This window comes from Salvelinus fontinalis, chromosome 32, assembly GCF_029448725.1.
Source record: "Salvelinus fontinalis isolate EN_2023a chromosome 32, ASM2944872v1, whole genome shotgun sequence".
NCBI classification, from domain to species: domain Eukaryota; kingdom Metazoa; phylum Chordata; class Actinopteri; order Salmoniformes; family Salmonidae; genus Salvelinus; species Salvelinus fontinalis.
The window spans coordinates 33,652,192-33,670,775 of record NC_074696.1 but is presented as its reverse complement, the minus strand read 5'-3'; the positions used below and the strand labels follow the sequence as shown (position 1 = coordinate 33,670,775).

General features: G+C 43.4%; 1 protein-coding gene across 6 annotated transcripts in view; it reads left to right on the top strand.

Moving 5' to 3' along the window:
• Positions 1-18,584, top strand: part of LOC129831125 (A-kinase anchor protein 9-like) — a 118,492-nt gene that overhangs the window by 53,538 nt on the left and 46,370 nt on the right. For 5 of the 6 annotated variants that reach the window (XM_055894196.1, XM_055894195.1, XM_055894197.1 and 2 more), the window contains 5 exons: positions 8,402-8,462; positions 9,489-9,821; positions 10,480-10,731; positions 16,829-16,962; positions 17,370-17,560. In XM_055894196.1, the coding sequence (XP_055750171.1) occupies positions 8,402-8,462; positions 9,489-9,821; positions 10,480-10,731; positions 16,829-16,962; positions 17,370-17,560 (971 nt within the window). The remainder of the gene's footprint in view (positions 1-8,401; positions 8,463-9,488; positions 9,822-10,479; positions 10,732-16,828; positions 16,963-17,369; positions 17,561-18,584) is intronic. The other variant, XM_055894194.1, reaches the window with a different exon arrangement.

Here is an 18,584-nt window from a genome sequence, read left to right as displayed (position 1 = left end):
AGTTGCCATTCAGGCCCACTTGAATTGCCAAGGTATTAGCTGTCTCCTTAATCCTTTGAAAGTAGATTTCAGTCTTATTCTCACCCTGTCCTGGGTCCATTATTATTAGCATAGCTTTTATCTCCTGATGTATTAATTATTATCAGTGTATATAGTAGGGATGTAACATACTGTAAAGTGATGTACAGTGCATTCGGAAAGTATTCAGACCCCTTGACTTTATCCACATTTTGTTACGTTACAGCCTTATTCTCAAATGTATTCAATTGTTTTCCCCCCATTCTATACACAATAAACCAAAATGACAAAGCAAAAATGGGTTTTTAGAAATGTTTACTAATTTATATATATTTAAAAATAAAATAAAAATCTCATTTACATAAGTATTCAGACCCTTTACTGAGTACTTTGTTGAAGTACTTTTTGCAGCGATTACAGCCTCGTCGTCTTGGGTATGACACTACAAGCTTGACACATCTGTATTTGGGGAGTTTCTCCCATTCTTCTCTGCAGATCCTCTCACTCTGTCAGGTTGGATGGGGAGCATCGCTACACAGCTATTTTCAGGTGTCTTCAGAGATGTTCGATCGGGTTCAAGTCCGGGTTCTGGCTGGGCCACTCAAGGACATTGAGAGACTTCTCCTAAAGCCACTCCTGCATTGTCTTGGCTGTGTGCTTATGGTCGTTGTCCTGTTGGAAGGTGAACCTTTGCCCCAGTCTGATGTCCTAAGCGCCCTGGAGCAGGATTTCATGAAGGATCACTTTCTACTATGCTCCGTTCATCTTTCCCTCGATCCTCACTAGTCTCCCAGTCCCTGCCACTGAATAACATCCCCACAGCATGATGCTGCCACCACCATGCTTCACCGTAGGGATGGTGCCAGGTTTCCTCCAGACGTGACACTTGGCATTCAGGCCAAGGAGTTCAATCTTGGTTTTATTCATTCCTGAATTCAATTGCTTTAGCCGATATGTTGCAGTTCATTTATTGTTAAATGTAGCTCAGTTGGTAGCGCATAGCACTTGCAATGCCAGGGTCGTCCGTTCCCACGGGGGACCAGTATGAAGGGGGAAAGAAATAATGGAAATGTATGCACTCACTACTGTAAGTTGCATCTGCTAAAATACAGCGGTGGAAAAAGTACCCAATTGTCATGCTTGAGTAAAGGTATAGATATCTTTTTAATAGACTCAAGTAAAAGTGAGTCATCCAGTAAAATACAACTTGAGTAAAGTATATTTTAAAACAAATACTTTAAGTATCAAAAGTAAAAGTATAAATCGTTTCAAATTCCATATATTAGGCAAACCAGACTGCACCATTTGCTTGTTTTTAAAATGTACGGGTTGCCAGGGGCACACTCCAACACTCATACATTTATTTTTGTTTAGTGAGTTTGCCAGACCATAGGCAATAGGGATGACCATGTGTTCTCTTGATAAGTGTGTGAATTTCACAATTTTCCTGTCCTGCTAAGCATTCAAAATGTAATGAGGACTTTTGGTTGTCAAGGAAAATGTATGGAGTACAGATTCCCCTAAAAACTATGTTTAATTGATGTCGAGAGACAATACCTCTCTCATTGTCACTCAAAGTCTAGGTTTACCTCAACTGTATTCACAACCTACCATACCTTTGTCTGTACATTATGCATTGAATCTATTCTACCGCGCCCAGAAACCGGCTCCTTTTACTCTCTGTTCCGAACGTACTAGGCGACCAGTTCTTATAGCCCTTAGCCGTACCCTTATCACACTCCTCCTCTGGTGATGTAGAGGTTAATCTAGGCCCTGCAGTGCCTTGCTCCACTCCCATTCCCCAGGCCCTCTCATTTGTTGACTTCTGTAACTGTAAAATCCTTGGTTTCATGCATGTTAACATTAGAAGCCTCTTCCCTAAGTTTGTTTTATTCACTGCTTTAGCACACTTCCAACCCGCATGTTCTAGCTGTGTCTGAATCCTAGCTTAGGAAGGCCACCAAAACCCCAGAAATTTTCATCCCTAACTATAACATTTTCTGACAAGATAAAACTGCCAAAGGGGGCGGAGTTGCAATCTACTGCAGAGAGAGCCTGCAGAGTTCTGTCATACTATCCAGGTCTGTGCCCAAACAATTTGAGCTTCTACTTTTAAAAATCCACCTTTCCAGGAACAAGTCTCTCACCGTTTCCGCTTGCTATAGACCACCTTCTGCCCCCAGCTGTGCCCTGGACACCATATGTGAATTGATTGCCCCCCGTCTATCTTCAGAACTCGTGCTGCTAGGTGACCTAAACTGGGACATGCTTAACACCCCGGCCATCCTACAATCTAAGCTTGATGCCCTCAATCTCACATAAATTATCAATGAACCTACCAGGTACAACCCCAAATACGTAAACACAGGCACCCTCAAAGATATCATCCTAACCAACCTGCCCTCCAAATACACCTCTGCTGTCTTCAATCAGGATCTCAGCGATCACTGCCTCATTGCTTGCGTCCATAATGGGTCTGCGGTCGAACGACCACCCATCATCACTGTCAAACGCTCCCTAAAACACTTCAGCGAGCAGGCCTTTCTAATCGACCTGGCCCGGGTATCCTGGAAGGATATTGACCTCATTCCATCAGTAGAGGATTCCTGGTTATTCTTTAAAAGTGCTTTCCTCACAATCTTAAAAAAGCATGCCCCATTCAAAAAATGTAGAACCAGTTACAGATATAGCCCGTGGTTCACTCCAGACCTGACTGCCCTTGATCATTAGCATCAAATAGCCCCCGCGATATGCAACTTTTCAGGGAAGTCAGGAACCAATATACACAGGCGGTTAAGAAAGCAAAGGCTAGCTTTATCCAACAGAAATTTGCATCCTGCAGCACAAGCTCCAAAAAGTTCTGGAACACTGTAAAGTCCATGGAGAATAAGAGCACCTCCTCCCAGCTGCCCACTGCACTGAGCCTAGGAAACTCTGTCACCACCGATAAATCTACGATAATTGAGAATTACCCTACCCCGGTCAACAGCCATGCACCCCCCACAGCAACTTGCCCAAGCCTCCCCCGTTTCTCCTTCACCCAAATCAGCTATCTGGATGTTCTGAAAGAGCTGCAAAATCTGGACCCCCTACAAATTAGTAGGGCTAGACAATCTGAACGCTCTCTTTCTAAAATTATCAGCCAAAATTGTTGCAAATCCTATTACTAGCCTGTTCAACCTCGCTTTCGTATCGTCTGAGATACCCAAAGATTGGAAAGCTGCCGCGGTCATCCCCCTCTTCAAAGAGGGAGACACTCTAGACCCAAACTGCTTCAAACCTTTATCTATCCTACCCTGCCTTTCTAAGGTTTTCAAAAGCCAAGTTAACAAACAGATCACCGACCATTTTGAATCCCACCGTACCTTCTCCGCTTTGCAATCTGGTTTCCGAGCTGGTGATGGGTGCACCTCAGCCACGCTCAAGGTCCGAAACGATATCATAACCGCCATCGATAAGAGACAATACTGTGCAGCTGTATTCATCGACATGGCCAAGGCTTTCGACTCTGTCAATCACCACATTCTTATCGGCAGGCTCAACAGCATTGGTTTCTCAAATGACTGCCTCACCTGGTTCACCAATACTTCTCAGACAGAGTTCAGTGTGTCAAATCGGAGGGCCTGTTGTCCGGACCTCTGGCAGTCTCTATGGGGGTGCCACAGGGTTCAATTCTCGGGCCGACTCTTTTATCTGTATACATCAATGATGTCGCTCTTGCTGCTGGTGATTCACTGATCCACCTCTACGCAGACGACACCATTCTGTATTCTTCTGGCACTTCTTTTGACACTGTGTTAACTAACCCCCAGACGAGCATCAATGCCATACAACTCATCTTCCGTGGCCTCCAACTGCTCTTAAATGCAACTGAAACTTTATGCATGCTCTTCAACCGATCGTTGCCCGCATCTGCCCGTCCGTCCAGCATCACTTTTCTGGACGGTTCTGACTTACAATATGTGGTCAACTACCTAGGTGTCTGGTTGGACTGTAAACTCTCCTTCCAGACTCACATTAAGCATCTCCAATCCAAAATTAAATCTAGAATCAGCTTCCTATTTCTCAACAAAGCATCCTTCACTCATGCTGCCAAACATACCCTTGTAAAACTGACTATCCTACTGATCCTTGACTTCGGCGATGTCATTTACAAAATAGCCTCAAACACTCTACTCAGCAAATTGGATGCAGTCTATCACAGTGCCATCTGTTTTGTCACCAAAGCCCCATATACTACCCACCACTGCGACCTGTATGCTATCGATGGCTTGCCCTCGCTTCATATTTGTCTCCAAACCCACTGGCTCCAGGTCATCTATAAGTCTTTGCTAGGTAATGCCCCGCCTTATCTCAGCTCACTGGTCACCATTTCAGCACCCACACGTAGCACGCGCTTCAGCAGGTATATTTCACTGATCACCCCCGAAGCCAATTCCACCTTTGGTCGCCTTTCCTATCAGTTCTCTGCTGCCAATGACTGGAACGAATTGCAAAAATCACTGAAGCTGGAGACTCATATCTCCCTCACTAGCTTTAAGCACCAGCTGTCAGAGCAGCTCACAGATCACTGCACCTATACATCGCCCATCTGTAAATAGCCCATCCAACTACCTCATCCCCATACTGTTATTTCTTTGCACCCCAGTATCTCTCCTTGCACATTCATCTTCTGCACATCTATCACTCCAGTGTTTAATTGATTAATTGTAATTATTTTGCCACTATGGCCTATTTATTGCCTTATCTCCCTTGTCTTACCTCATTTGCACACACTGTATATAGACTTTATTCTCTATTGTGTTAAACTTAAGTAGTACTTTAAAGTATTTTTACTTAAGTACTTTACACCACTGCTAAAATGTAAAAAAATAAAAAAATAAAAAAATATTTATCCGCTTTGACACGCATCATCCAAACAGGGCTGAAGGGCAAATGCGATGTAATGCCGAAGTTTCGGTGACATCTTGCCAATGTGCAAACACTCTCCACACGGGCGGCAGGTTGACTAGTGGTTAGAGAGTTGGACTAGTAATCGAAAGGTTGCAAGATCGAATCCCTGAGCTGACAAGGTAAAAATCAGTTGTTCGGCCTCTGAACAAGGCAGTTAACCCACTGTTCCTAGGCAGTCATTGAAAATAAGAATTTGTTCTTAACTGACTTGCCTAGTTAAATAAAGGTAAAATGTAAAATTAACACTACATCTTCCCGATGTATCATGTGTACATCAGGTAGACGTCGGCAAGATGTATGTGTGCTATAGGGGGGGGTGATGACTTGCACAAATGCATGAATGATTGATATATATTGAAGTAGGCCTTTAGGTCAATATGTAAGTTATGTTAAGACTGCTACAGTAAACAGGACTCTTAAGTCCGTTTGCTCCATGTCATTTTTAATAAAATACAAAATTGGGGGGGTGGGGGGGATTTTGCCCCCTTTATCTCTACAATTTCATTCTTGTCTCATTGCTGCAACTGCCCAACGGGCTCGGGAGGTGAAGGTCGAGTCATGCGTCCTCCGAAACATGACCCGCCAAACCGTGCTTCTTAACACCCGCCAGCTTACACCAGAAGCCAGCCGCACCAACGTGTCGGAGGAAACACTGTTCAACTGACTACCGAGGTCCAACTGACGGCCGGTTCACATTTTTGTTGTTGATCATATTACATTCTTTCTACCTTCTGAAAAGACCTCTCTTTTATGACAACTGATGCGTCCTCTCCTTCGTTGTTGAACTGCATGTAACTGTGTTGACAGTCATTTATCTATCTTGTAGTGCAGCAGGAGAGGGTGGTTTCATCAGGGTAGTACATTCAGAGATCGATTTATTGCCATTAATCTTAAATAATTCATAGAATTTAAACAAACCCTTTCTGTTTGTCGTAAACGCACAAGTTTATTTATGAGACAAAAGGAGAGTTCCTAACAAGCTAGAGCTCTGAGACATTCACAGCGATGGGGGCAGACGTTTTGATCAAGAGACCTTTTAGAAAATATACACATTTTCTCTAACACTAAACATACATATGTATTTTACAGTTATAAAGATGAAATCTTAGTCATTTTATAATTCGATTATGCTATATTTAGAAAGTATGCAAGTAATTTCACGCCTTTTCATACATTTCTGTTGAATTGGAAATACATCATGAAATATTTAGTATTTGTACTGTGTACTTGAGCTTGTCTAACTAAATGTATAACTATTTTTACTTTTTACTAGAAAGGTGAGATTTGAACATTTCTTTGAGTATGCAGTATGATAAATAAATACTTTTGGTGACTACGTAGATTACAATTTCTATTACATTTATTTAATCAGTGGCTGATGGGGATGTCAGAACTGAAGTGGGGGGACAAATACATTCCCCCACAGTACATACATAATTTACACACCACAGACGCACGCTCAGCCGGATCCAGCTCATGAGTTCCATCAGCAGCAAATTTTATTTTAGAATGGAAATGAATGTGTTTATGCAACAAATGTTAGTGCATTGAATTGCATCGAACTGAATCGCATCGATTCGTTCTCTAATCAAACCGACTTGCACCGAATCGTATTGGAGCCTGTGTATGTAGACACGTATTGTCTTCAAAGGAAAATGTATCAATATTTATATTTTCCAAGTTAGCTATGATATAGCCAATGAATATATAGCACAACTTTGGATTTCACCCAATCTGAAAATCAAATGATTTTGACATTTTTATGTAGTGATCTTCTCTACTATATAATTCCCTACTATATTCCCTATATAATGTTGGCTAAATAGAAAATTAAGATCCATTTACTTATCCTGTCGCAATTTAATCGCATTGAATCAATTTTATTAACCCCTAGAGGGTATGATAAAACCAATAGTTACGCTTCCAGACAGTGGCAAATTTAATTTCTTAGAGTTAACCTTTTATCCTTATGTAAAACATTGGAAGAGTCTAGTGAAGCAATGATACCTTATCTGCCAACAGCCCAGCTTATGAAATATTTACGATGGTGGTTAAAAGCATTACACTAGAGTCATGTTAGTCACTAACCCACTAACCCAAAAAAGTAGGGTTTCTCCTGCTCAACAGATCTAGGCAAGGAGCATATACATCCGTCTGCCCATTTGGCCCTCCTCAAGGTGTTTTCATATCAATAGAAAATTGAAGGGATAATTCTCCCAAATTTGAAAATGACATTTGTTGTTTACCCAGTAAGTAGTCTGGACAAATAGAGTGCTCTCAGTCTCCATGCTTTGGGCATGCAAGTTGACGCATGCAAATTTTTTGATATTTTGGTTTTTAGTTGAGTGGTTTTTAGTTGAGTACAGTATTGCTTACCATCTACCCTAGAGTCCTTTCTCACTATGATCACCCTTAGGGGTGTTAGCAGAAAGCAGATGTTTCTGGTTTTCGGGGATACAGTGTTTTCAACCTAACTTCCGTTTCTCCTGAAAAACGGAAGTGGGGACTTCGCTCCCAGCGTCTTTCTACACCTGCTGTTAGGTTACACTATGATAAACCATATTCTAATACAGGGATGGGGAGCAGTTGCTTTCTGGTCTGCGTACCAACATGCACAACCAAATTTAGAAATTGCACCTTGTGTATTCTACTATTGTAATTTGAAACAGTAAGTTGAGACCCCAACTGATTTGCTACCCTAAAAAATTATTGATCCAAGGGCCTTCAAAGGGGGGGGGGTCGCCTGCGGGCCGCCAGTTGCCCAACCAGTTTCTAATCTAATGGGTATAATTAAATGATACTACTGCCCCCTGCTGTTAAGTTATATTAATACTTGGAGCCTTTTGGCATCGAAGCCTGAAGGCTTATTTAGGGCAGAGTAAGGTTACCGAACATTCAGATAAGCATTTCTTTTTTACATGATACATTTCTATCTGAATAACCCTCATATTACTACTAATCGTGTGTCAGTTTTATACATTACATTCCTATCTGCAAAGTTTAAAACATTGCAGCCCACTGAACATGCCCCATGATGACGTTGATTGATAGAATGGTGCCAGTTAGCTAATCCCAAAGGAGAATTTGGTGTAGAGCAGTTCCCTGTACAATTCACACACTGGATTGTTGGAAATGAACTGAACTTAGATCAGACCATGAATTCCATCCTTTAAAAAAGTCAGATGTTGAAAGATAATACTAGTAGATTCACTAGTAGGCTATTCACTATAGCGGATGTTTGTTTACCCTTTACCTTTCACTGTCTTTGGTCTTTATATTGAATTCTGCTGTAGCAAACTTTCTTTGACCACATTGAAGTTGTTATCGGTACCTATCGGTACTGCATTTCACTAGTGAAGGTGTCTTTTTTTTAATGTGCTTGCTTTTAAGACTACTAATTTCTTACATTTTGAACTGACTTGTCTTTCAGCCTGTCCAGTGCTGCCCAGCTTGGCTTTCGGACAGAGGAAGAGGATGCAGAGGAACTAAAGGTTTGCTCACTTCATCTCACTATCCAAATCTTCCCCATCACACACCACCTCCCCTCGATCTGAGCCCAAATGCTGATTTGAATTAAGACACTCCATTAGCCGTCACTGCGAGCAAAGGATGAGGGAGGAGAGATGGATGGAGGGGGATGGGGGAGAATGCAGCCTTTGGCTAAAACCTGCCCCAGATCCCTGGCCACATTCAAATGGATTTTTATCTGAGGGGAAGTTTCAGAGTCGAGGTGCCAGTTATGTAAATGGTTAGCGTAGCGTGGATTCTAGCGTTGGCAATATAGTACTCCAGTCTACGGCTGCATGATTCTATCTGCGTGAGTGACCCGGTTCATTTCAGTCAAGCCTCCCGCTCACTATCACTGCACCACCCGCTCGTTCTCTCCCTCTACATCCCTTGCTCTCCAGTCTAGCAGCGTGAGACGCTGTCTCGCACATCTGAGACGAAAGCATGAGAAGAGAGCAGCTCAGAGGGAGAAAGAAAATACAGAAAGAAAGGGTGAGAAATGGAGAGATGTCCGGTGAGGGACGGAAAGATGGGGAACACAAGTAGGTGGAGGGAAAGGACAAGAGAAAAAGAAGGGGAGGGAGATTGATGGAGCAACCAACACCAGGCGCCATTATAGCACAATAACGAGTCACTGAGTGAAAGACAGAAACAGAGAAAAAGGAAAGACTTACTATTGTAGCTGGACATACTGGCGCTCTATCCGAACTGAAACTCGGCTCTATAGGATGTCTGACATCTATTTATTAGTGTGTGTCAATCAGCCTTGGAGTCAAAGGAAGTAGAATTGGTGCATTTATCTCTAGCTGGTGGCTGAGGCGTAAGGGGAAAGTGAGGGGGCACACTCTGAATCTTTCCCTCTATTTTCTCATCTGGCTTTTGCTCAATCCCTGTTTTTCTCTCCTATTTTTCTTTCCATACACGTTTCTCTCCGGCGCATTGATTTTTGTCTATCTGTGTCCATCCTTTCCCCGTCCTTTTCCCTGTCCATTCCTCCCCCTCATCTCTAGCTGGTGGAGGAGGAGGCGTTGTTGGTGGGCCTGGGTGCGGAGCTACGCGGGCCGGCAACGTCAATGAGCCTGACGGCGCAGCTGCAGGCGCTGAGGAGAGCGCTCTACCACAAGTACCTCCAGGAGGTGGCCGCGCTGAAGGAGCAACACTGTGCCGAGCTCACCAGACTCAGAGATGAGAGGGAGCAGGAAAAGAGAGAGAAGGGGTGGGAGGAGGTGTGGTCACAGGTGAAGCAGGATCCAGAGGGCATCAACGGGGGTGTCCGCTCTATCGAAGGGCCCAGCGCGGAGGAGAGGAGACACCAGGAGAGGGTGGAGGAAGAGATAGCTAAGGTAAGAAGTTGATTGCCAAACAGGAAATATTGAACGGGGACAATTATTAAACCCCGCAAAAAGAGTTATTGAAGGCTACAGACAAACTTAACTGTTGCTTTCATGTACTAACAACAGCTCAATCATACAGTGTCTGGCTAAATATGTGTAGGTATGCAATTCAGATTTTCTACATAGTTTAAGTCGATTTCATGATGACAAATATTTTCGTTTTCTGAACAAGGTCCTACTGCACTTTGAAGAGTATAACATTTTTCTTGTAGAATGACTTAAATGACTAACAAGCATGAAAACAAATCTTGGAGAATTTTTTAGAGTGCAGACATTTGGCTGTTATTTTAATGAGCAGCCTTTGTATGTTTAAAGCACTAACTGTATCCTAGGGCACAGTGAATCCTGTGAACATCTAAAAATAACACACACACAGTAGTCATAAGTACTTATGTACCAAGCATACCGTTTAAGCTGCACAACATTTTTTGTTAGGAATATGCTCTTTTAGCATTTATTTGTGGGTAGCAGTGCTTTAAGTACTATCTAGATTGAATTGTCTTTCAAATTTAGTTGAAAATCGACTTTATATTTAACCTTTTTCTTTCACTTAATTTTTTAAAATTTAAACCTTTCCACTATGATGCCTCATACGCATCTCTCCTAGGTCATAGTTCAGATGTCGGTGGAGTTTGCCCAGCAGAGCGAATTGGCCCGAATCTCTAAGAGCGCCCGCGAGACAACCTCGGCCATGCAGACCCAATCTGAGGAGGAAGAGGAGCAGCAGACCCCCAGGAGCTCACTCGCCAAGGGGATCTCTCCGGAGGCGGTGGAGGACAAAGAGAGGCTGGAAGGGAGGACTGCGGAGCTCCGTAGGATTGAAGCGCAGCTTTGGCACGGAGGTCCTGGATCTGAGCAGGTTAGCAATGGGGCTTTCCAGATAGCACTTTCATGAGTGAGTTTGATTTCCACAGCAGAATGTCTTGGATGGAGGCAGTTGATACCAGACTTTGCTTAGTATTTGGGGTTACGACATCTAGGTTGGCATTAGGTGTAAGGTTGCACTGGCTTAGTACTTCAAGTCAAATTTTATTTGTCACATGCGCCAAATACAACAGGTAGACTTTACCGTGAAATGCTTACTTATACAAGCCCTTAACCAACAATGCAGATCAAGAAAGAGTTTAGAAAATATTTAACAAATAAACTAAACTCAAAAATAATTAAAAGTAGCACAATAAAATAACGAGGCTATATACAGGTGGTACCAGTACGAAGACAATGTGTGGGGGTACAGGTTAGTCGAGGTAATTTGTACATGTAGGTAGGGGTAAAGTGACTATGCATAGATAATAAACAGCAGCAGTGCATGACCAGAACATGTGTCCCACAGTCGCTGGACTCTGGTGGCATCTCATACACTTGGGGTCAACATTTGGGTCTATTTTTGCCAATCTGTCATTTGAGTAATGGAGACAGTGCAAAACCTTAAACTGAATAAGCCCATGCCTTATGCAAAATTATGTGTGGATACGCTCAACACTTTGTTGCCATATATCATTGGGTAGCTTGCCACCTATGTCTTGCTCCCATACAGATTTTGTATTTGCAAAGGAAAGCGGATTAATGTTCTGTATTATGTCATTTAATCTGGAGATTGGGCCCTTCAGATAAGGGTTAAAATCTAAGCACCACTCGATTGGACACCTTAGTAGGCTCGAGTGGAAATGAAGGGAATTTTTGGAGGGCAAAGCTGCGAGTTTGCAGGTATCTAAAAAGTGGGTATTGGGAATGTTATGGTCAAGCCTCAGAGTATCGAATGAGATGAATGTGTTATCAACAAATAGGTCACAAAAAACACCAGACCGTTCCTATGCCAGAACTGGAATGCGGTGTCAATCTGTTGGTTAGAGATGATTAGATGTTAATGGAGAGACGCCGCTTGCTTGTTTAAGGCTAAAGTGACTTTGGAATTGGAACCAGATTTTAAGGAAGTTCTTAACAATGGGGTTCAAAACATGGGTGCCAAGGTTCATGGGCATTGGGGAGCACAGGCGCGAGACCGGAGACTGTAACTCCATGATAGCCCAAGTTGGGCCATCCTTGTTTTCAAATGTAGAAACCCAATAAACACATTTAGATATATTTGCTGACCAGTAGTAGTGTAAAAAATTGGTATCCTATTAAGGCATGGAAAGAGAGTGGCTAGCATTAGGTAGCGACTTGGCTAATTATTACCGCGACACCCAGCACCGTGGCTGTATAGCCGCAGCAAGTTGGTAAAAGCTAATTGTGCCATGTACTATATTGTCCTTGTGAGAACATGTCACCCTATACATACCATCTTTGTTCATAAGGTTAAGTTACTGGATGAATAATTGTCATTATTTGGGGCAGCAGTGTGGAGGCATGTTGCTAATCAAGATATGAATACACTACTTGGTCCTTGTACTTGGTCGCGTTAGTACGGCTAGTGCAGGTTCACAGTATGAGCCCACAATGGCTAGTTAGTATTATGTCGCCTGTCCTCCTGTGGATGTAGGTGCGAGACAATGTATTCTTTGTCCTTGGTTGGGTCTAAGAATGTCTTCTGCTCACGGGAGGGAGTAGTGATCTTCAGTACAGCTGGTAAAGAATGCCGAAATTGGTGTCTAGACCTCGTTGAAGGCTTACCTCTTCTTCATGACTGTCGCCATGTAGTCCGGGTAAATGCTAATATTCTGGCCGTCGTGGGTGATGGGAGCCGCTCGCGCTGCCTTACGGAAGAAGACATCCTCCTTCTCCTAAAGGTAGTGGAATTGAACTACTATGGGTCTGGGTGGCTCCCCATTCTTCGGTGCGGACTATATGCATCTGTGGGCACGGTTAAGGGTGGGGGCGTAATCAAGGCCTAGAATTTCCTGTAGCAGTTTAGCTATGGACAGGGTAGGCCGCATCCCGCCAACGGTCTAGAGTCCCTCAAGCTGAAAATGCGACCGTTCCCCCGGCGCTGTCTGTACTCGAGGTCCTCAACATTGGAAGGGAGTTTGACGACATCTGTTGATAGCCGGTTGACTTGCTCTTCCAGTGTCACCACTTTGTCGGAGTAAACATTTGAACCATCTTCCAGGCTATTCAGATGGGTGTCATGTCTCGCCAAATCTTCGTTAACGGAGTCAATCTTTATGTTGACCTCGGTGGCAGTAATAGCTATTTGTGCGGATAGGTCTGTGGATAATAACTCCACCTTAGCCAGCACAGTCTGTTGAGATGTAATGATAGCCGCCATTACCATGGCTAGGTCGGCGAAATCAGAGTCCGTGTCAGGTGAGCCCGAGGCTTCAGCAGAGGCCTGCTCCTTTGTGGCCCGTAGCCGTTGTTGTCTCAAGTTTTTACGATTAAAAGGCAAAACATTTCAGGAAAAAAAGACCGATTTAGTGAATTGGGTTCGATTCCAAATTAAAAGTGACAAAATTAACATGGTATTGGTCAGGTATTAATAGTAAATTGTTGGCCCTGGATCGGAGCACCAAGAAAACGCATCTTCACATGTTGCTGCTCACCAGCGCCCCCCGTCATCAGCAAACTTAATGATGGTATTGGAGTCGTGTTTTGCCACGCAGTCGTGGGTGAACAGGGAGTACAGAAGGGGACTAAGCACACATCCCTGAGGGTCCCCAGTGTTGATGATCAGCGTGGCAGACGTGTTGTTGCCTACCCATACCACCTGGGGACGGCCCGTCAGGAAGTCCAGGATCCAGTTGCAGAGGGAAGTGTTTAGTCCCATGGTCCTTAGCTTTGTGAGGACTTTGTGGGCACTATGGTGTTGAACGCTGAGCTGTAGTCAATGAACAGCATTCTCACAGGTGTTCCTTTTGTCCAGGTGGGAAAGGGCAATGCGGAGTGTGATTTGATATTGCGTCATCTGTGGATCTGTTGGGGCGGTATGCGAATTGGAGTGGGTCTAGGGTATCCGGGATGATGCTGTTGTGAGCCATGACCAGCCTTTCAAAGCACTTCATGGCTACCAACATTGAAACATGTTGGTATTATAGACTCGAGACAGGGAGAGGTTGAAAATGTTAGTGAAGACACTTGCCAGTTGTCCCGCGCGTGCTTTGAGTACACGTCCTGGTAATCCGTCTGGCCCCGCGGCTTTGTGAATGTTGACCTGTTTAAAGGCCTTGCTCACATCGGCTACCGAGAGCGTTATCACACAGTCGTCTGGAACAACTGGTGGTTCATGCATGCTTTAGTGTTGCTTGCGTCGAAGCGAGTATAAAAGGCATTTAGCTCGTCTGGTAGGCTCACGTCACTGGGCAGCTCTCGGCTGGGTTTCCCTTTATAGTCCATAATAGTTTTCAAACGCTGCCACATCCGACGAGCGTCAGAGCCGGTGTAGTAGGATTAAATCTTAATCCTGTATTCACGCTTTGCCTGTTTGATGGTTCGTCTGAAGGCGTAGCGAGATTTATTTTAAGCGTCCGGATTAGTGTCCCGCTCCTTGAAAGCAGCAGCTCTAGCCTTGAGCTTCTGGTTGGGATATGTACGTACGGTCACTGTGGGGACGTCGTCGATGAAGCCGATGACTGAGGTGGTATATTCCTCAATGCCATTGGATGAATCCCGGAACATATTCCAGTCTGTGCTAGCAAAACAGTCCTGTATCGTAGCATCCGCGTCATCTGACCACTTCCGTATTGAGGGAGTCACTGGTACTTTGAATAGGTCTTAAGCTCTACAAAACATGCAATCTAAAAGACCAAATGCAACCACCCTCAGTAGAAGCTGAATGTAGTTATGTGTTAATTGAGGAGTTTGACAACGATTTTCATCCACCTGCCAAGTATTGTCTCCTCTAACCCATTGCTCTCCATATTGAGAAGCACTTAGTGGGTTAAATCACTTGATCACCTGAGGGATATTATTATACCTCACATGGTGTGGTTTACTTTGTACAAACCCTCCAGGGGCGTTTTCAAGGACAACAATGTTCTTACTCTAGTTGTTCTCCTTCTAGCTCTTTCTATCAATGTTATTTTTTTGCCTAAGCCATAGCCTTTTACATCATGTCCAAAGTGTTTCTAGTCAAAGAGGATGTGCTGTCTAACCAAAGACGCTTCACTCAGCCGCCATATTGGCTACACCCACAGGGTGTTTAGTTTCAGTAGGAAGACCATAGCCTGTTTGCTAGCAATGGCACCTAAAATAAATGATAGACATCAACTAACGCCACGCCAAAAAAGTACATGCCATAGTAACTTTTCGTTTTGATTTTTGGCATTGCTAAAGGGTCTAGCAACCCTCAATGTAACAATGCTTGCCTACTTTCCCAGTTAGAATTTTTCCATGTCCTCATAAGTGATGTGTGGGAGGGAATTGAAGCACCATCGTGGTATGATGTGAGTACCTGAGTACTTGAGCTGTCATTCAAGCCCTGTGTTTTACATCCTTGAGATATTGATTCAGAACCAAATATTCATGTATTTTGAAAGGTGATTGTGGGAAGTCCTGACCACACTCATGGTGTGCAACACACACACACACACACACACACACACACACACACACACACACACACACACACACACACAAACAGACCCCCTTGCTACGGCTGGCTTTTCTCAAAACATTTATTGCATGATTAGTCATTACCTGCATGATGACATTGGATGCCGGGTTCGATGTTCGTGATGTGACTAGAGTCCTCCTCACACCCACTCAAGACTAATCCTGTAATGTTGAGGACAACTTGGCAAAGAAGTTATTTAACTGCAATTTACCTGATTGTGTTTTTTTGGTTTGTTCATAGCTGGAGTTTGATAGCATTCAGGCAACTTTCTCCCTTTGAGTGTGTGTGAGCATGTTTTTGTGCATTGAAGAGATTGCATGTATAAATAAGTTCACCACTTACTTGACAAACTGATACTAGGGGTGAGCTATGCTACCAGCTAATGTTTAAGCCACTACATCACAAATGTTCTAACGTTTTGATTCAAAGTAAATATGAAGCGGCGAACACCGATTCTAAGTTGTTGTGAATGTTATCATTTTGATCATAGAATAAATTATAGCTACTTGCTTATTGATTGCAGATGGGTTATTCTTCCGATGGAGAGAACGAGAGAAAACAAAGTGGAAAGAAGGAAAGGGCAAAATTGCAAATGAAAAGCAGAGGCTCACAGAAAGAAAAAAACATATTTTTATTTTACAGTTCAGTTCCACCTCTACTACTTTCCACCTCAGTCTGTAAAGACATCAGAGTTGTTCAGAACCCATTATAATAATGCAGTTTTTGATGAATGGAGACTCACTCAGTAGTGTGAATTTAAATGTCTTCAGGCTATGTTTATACAATCAGTCCCTGGAACATCCATGATGGCGGTCACTCAACCTTTTTGGCCCCTTGATGTGTTTTAGTTATTAATATGGTATACCCGCAATACATTCAATCCTTTTAATCTATTGACTGCATTTACTGATGTTCAGTTGGGACTATGTGCTCTTTGCATTATAGCCTAACTTATTATGACATGAAGAGTACCTACTCTATAACAGTTTTTAATTTCATTTAAATGTCAAATTGCTCAAATGTAAAAAGATTGTGGCAGAAACCTCAACAGCCTCAACCAGTATACACAATGTAAACGTCCATTCCTAAATGACCACATCTCTCGATTATCTATCTGAATTAGCAGCATTTCTGTTCTCTCACCAAGAGAGGGAGCCACTCTACTTCCTGTATCAGCCCATTGTCTCAGGTGCACTTGTTGCCATAACAGCACAGATACTAGTGTTTCCCTCGCTTCCATGGAAGTTAATGTGTTTGTGAGTGTGTCTGTACTAGGGCGCACTGGGACTCTCATCTGATTTGAATCCACCATCCTTATAATGGTCATGCCTTTAGCTTGCCTGGCCGTCACTATCTCATGTTTCCAGGGATCGTCAACACAGTGTGGAAGTGTGTGCTTGTCTGTAAACGGGTGATGACAGGGCTGTTGTCGTTCTTCTCCCTCCTGCCGGTCCGTCTGCTGAAGAAGAGCGGAGATGAGGAAGAAGGAGAGGAAGATGAAGAGGTCAGGAGGAAGATGGCAGTGAGTGGAATGGTTTCGTCACAAGTTGGAGGGGATGGCTCTTCCTGTCCAGATCATCAGGTCATCACTACAGAGAGGTATGACTATAGAACGAGAGAAATGTTTCAAGTTTCTATTTCATTTATATTGTAGAAAATGTATTTAACTCCAGTGCACGTCATGATTTTACCTCTGCAAATTTTATTGGACCCGACCTATCCTAAAATGTCTAAGTATAAGCTGTGTTCTATACTGAATATGACAATGTAATATTTTTATATAAGTGGGTTAATTCAACAGGAGCTCTTAAAGAACAATATTACAACAACAACAAAAAAGTTAATTCAAAAACAGATTTATGTAGTGACTATGACAAAGGACCACAACCAAAGCACTTGTGCGATATGCATCTTGCCAACCTCACCCGTATCCAAAACATTTGTTTCAAGTGAATGAAAGACCATAATCTTTTGTCCCACCAACTTTTCTTCTCTTCTTTCCTCAGGAATCTGCTGCGTAAGGCCAACGAGAGCCTCCGCCAGGTGCTGAGTGATGTGCTCAAGACCACAGCGGCCGCTGAGGAAACCATTGGACGCCACGTGGAGGGGCTGCTGGTACCCCCGTCCACCTCACAGAAACGCACCTGGCAGATAGCTGCTGGCGAGCCCTTCAGGCCTGCCACAGGGGCTGCGGGAGGTTAGTTGAGCAGCCAATTCCAAATCAACCCCTACCACCTGTGCATGTTTTGTGAAGTAAAATGGGGTGAGCATTATGGCTCCTCCGTGCCTTACTGGTGTCACAGTTAATTTACATTTCTAACCAACACATCTGATTACACTTAACTGAAGGCCATGATTAGTAGCTAGGGCTGTGACAAATGTGTGACACCAATCAGGCCACCTTGGAGATCGAAGTCTTGGAAGAGCTCTATCCTTCTCCATCAAAATGATTTAGATTTTATTAAATAGATCCAGACAAAACCAGAAGAGGTGCAAGGGTTGAGGGCTCGCTGTGTGACAGAAATATACACAGGACCGGAAGGAAAGATGGGGAGAGAGAATAATTATTGCCATGGAAAATGTCAGATTTAATTTTGTATGAATTTTAATTGGCTGCTAACAGGGCCTGCCAGTGGCAATACTGGTTTGAAAATCTAAAGAGGTCCTGACTGACTGGTTACCTTCTACCTTTCTCTATGGCATCAGAGTAAGGGAAGTCAGGTTAAAATATATAAAGGAGTTGCTACGCATCACATTGAATTAATTGTGGATGTACACTGAGCGTATAGAACATTAGGAACATCTGTTCTTTCCATGACATAGACTGACCAGGTGAATCCAGGTGAAAGCTATGATCCTTTATTGATGTAATTTGTTATATCCACTTCAATCAGTATAGATGAAGGGGAGGAGACAGGTTAAAGAATGATTTTTAAGCCTTGAGACATGGATTGTGTATGTGTGCCATTCAGGGGGTGAATGGGCAAGACAAAAGATTTAAGTGCCTTTGAATGGGGTATGGTAGGCGCACTGGTTTGAGTGTGTCAACAACTGCAACGCTGCTGGGTTTTTCATGCTCAACAGTTTCCAGTGTGTATCAACAATGTTCCACCAGCCAGCTTGATAACTGTGTGAAACATTGGCGTCATCATGGGCCAGCATCCCCGTGGAACGCTTTCGACACCTTGTAGAGTGCAAGCCCTAACAAATTGAGGCTTTTC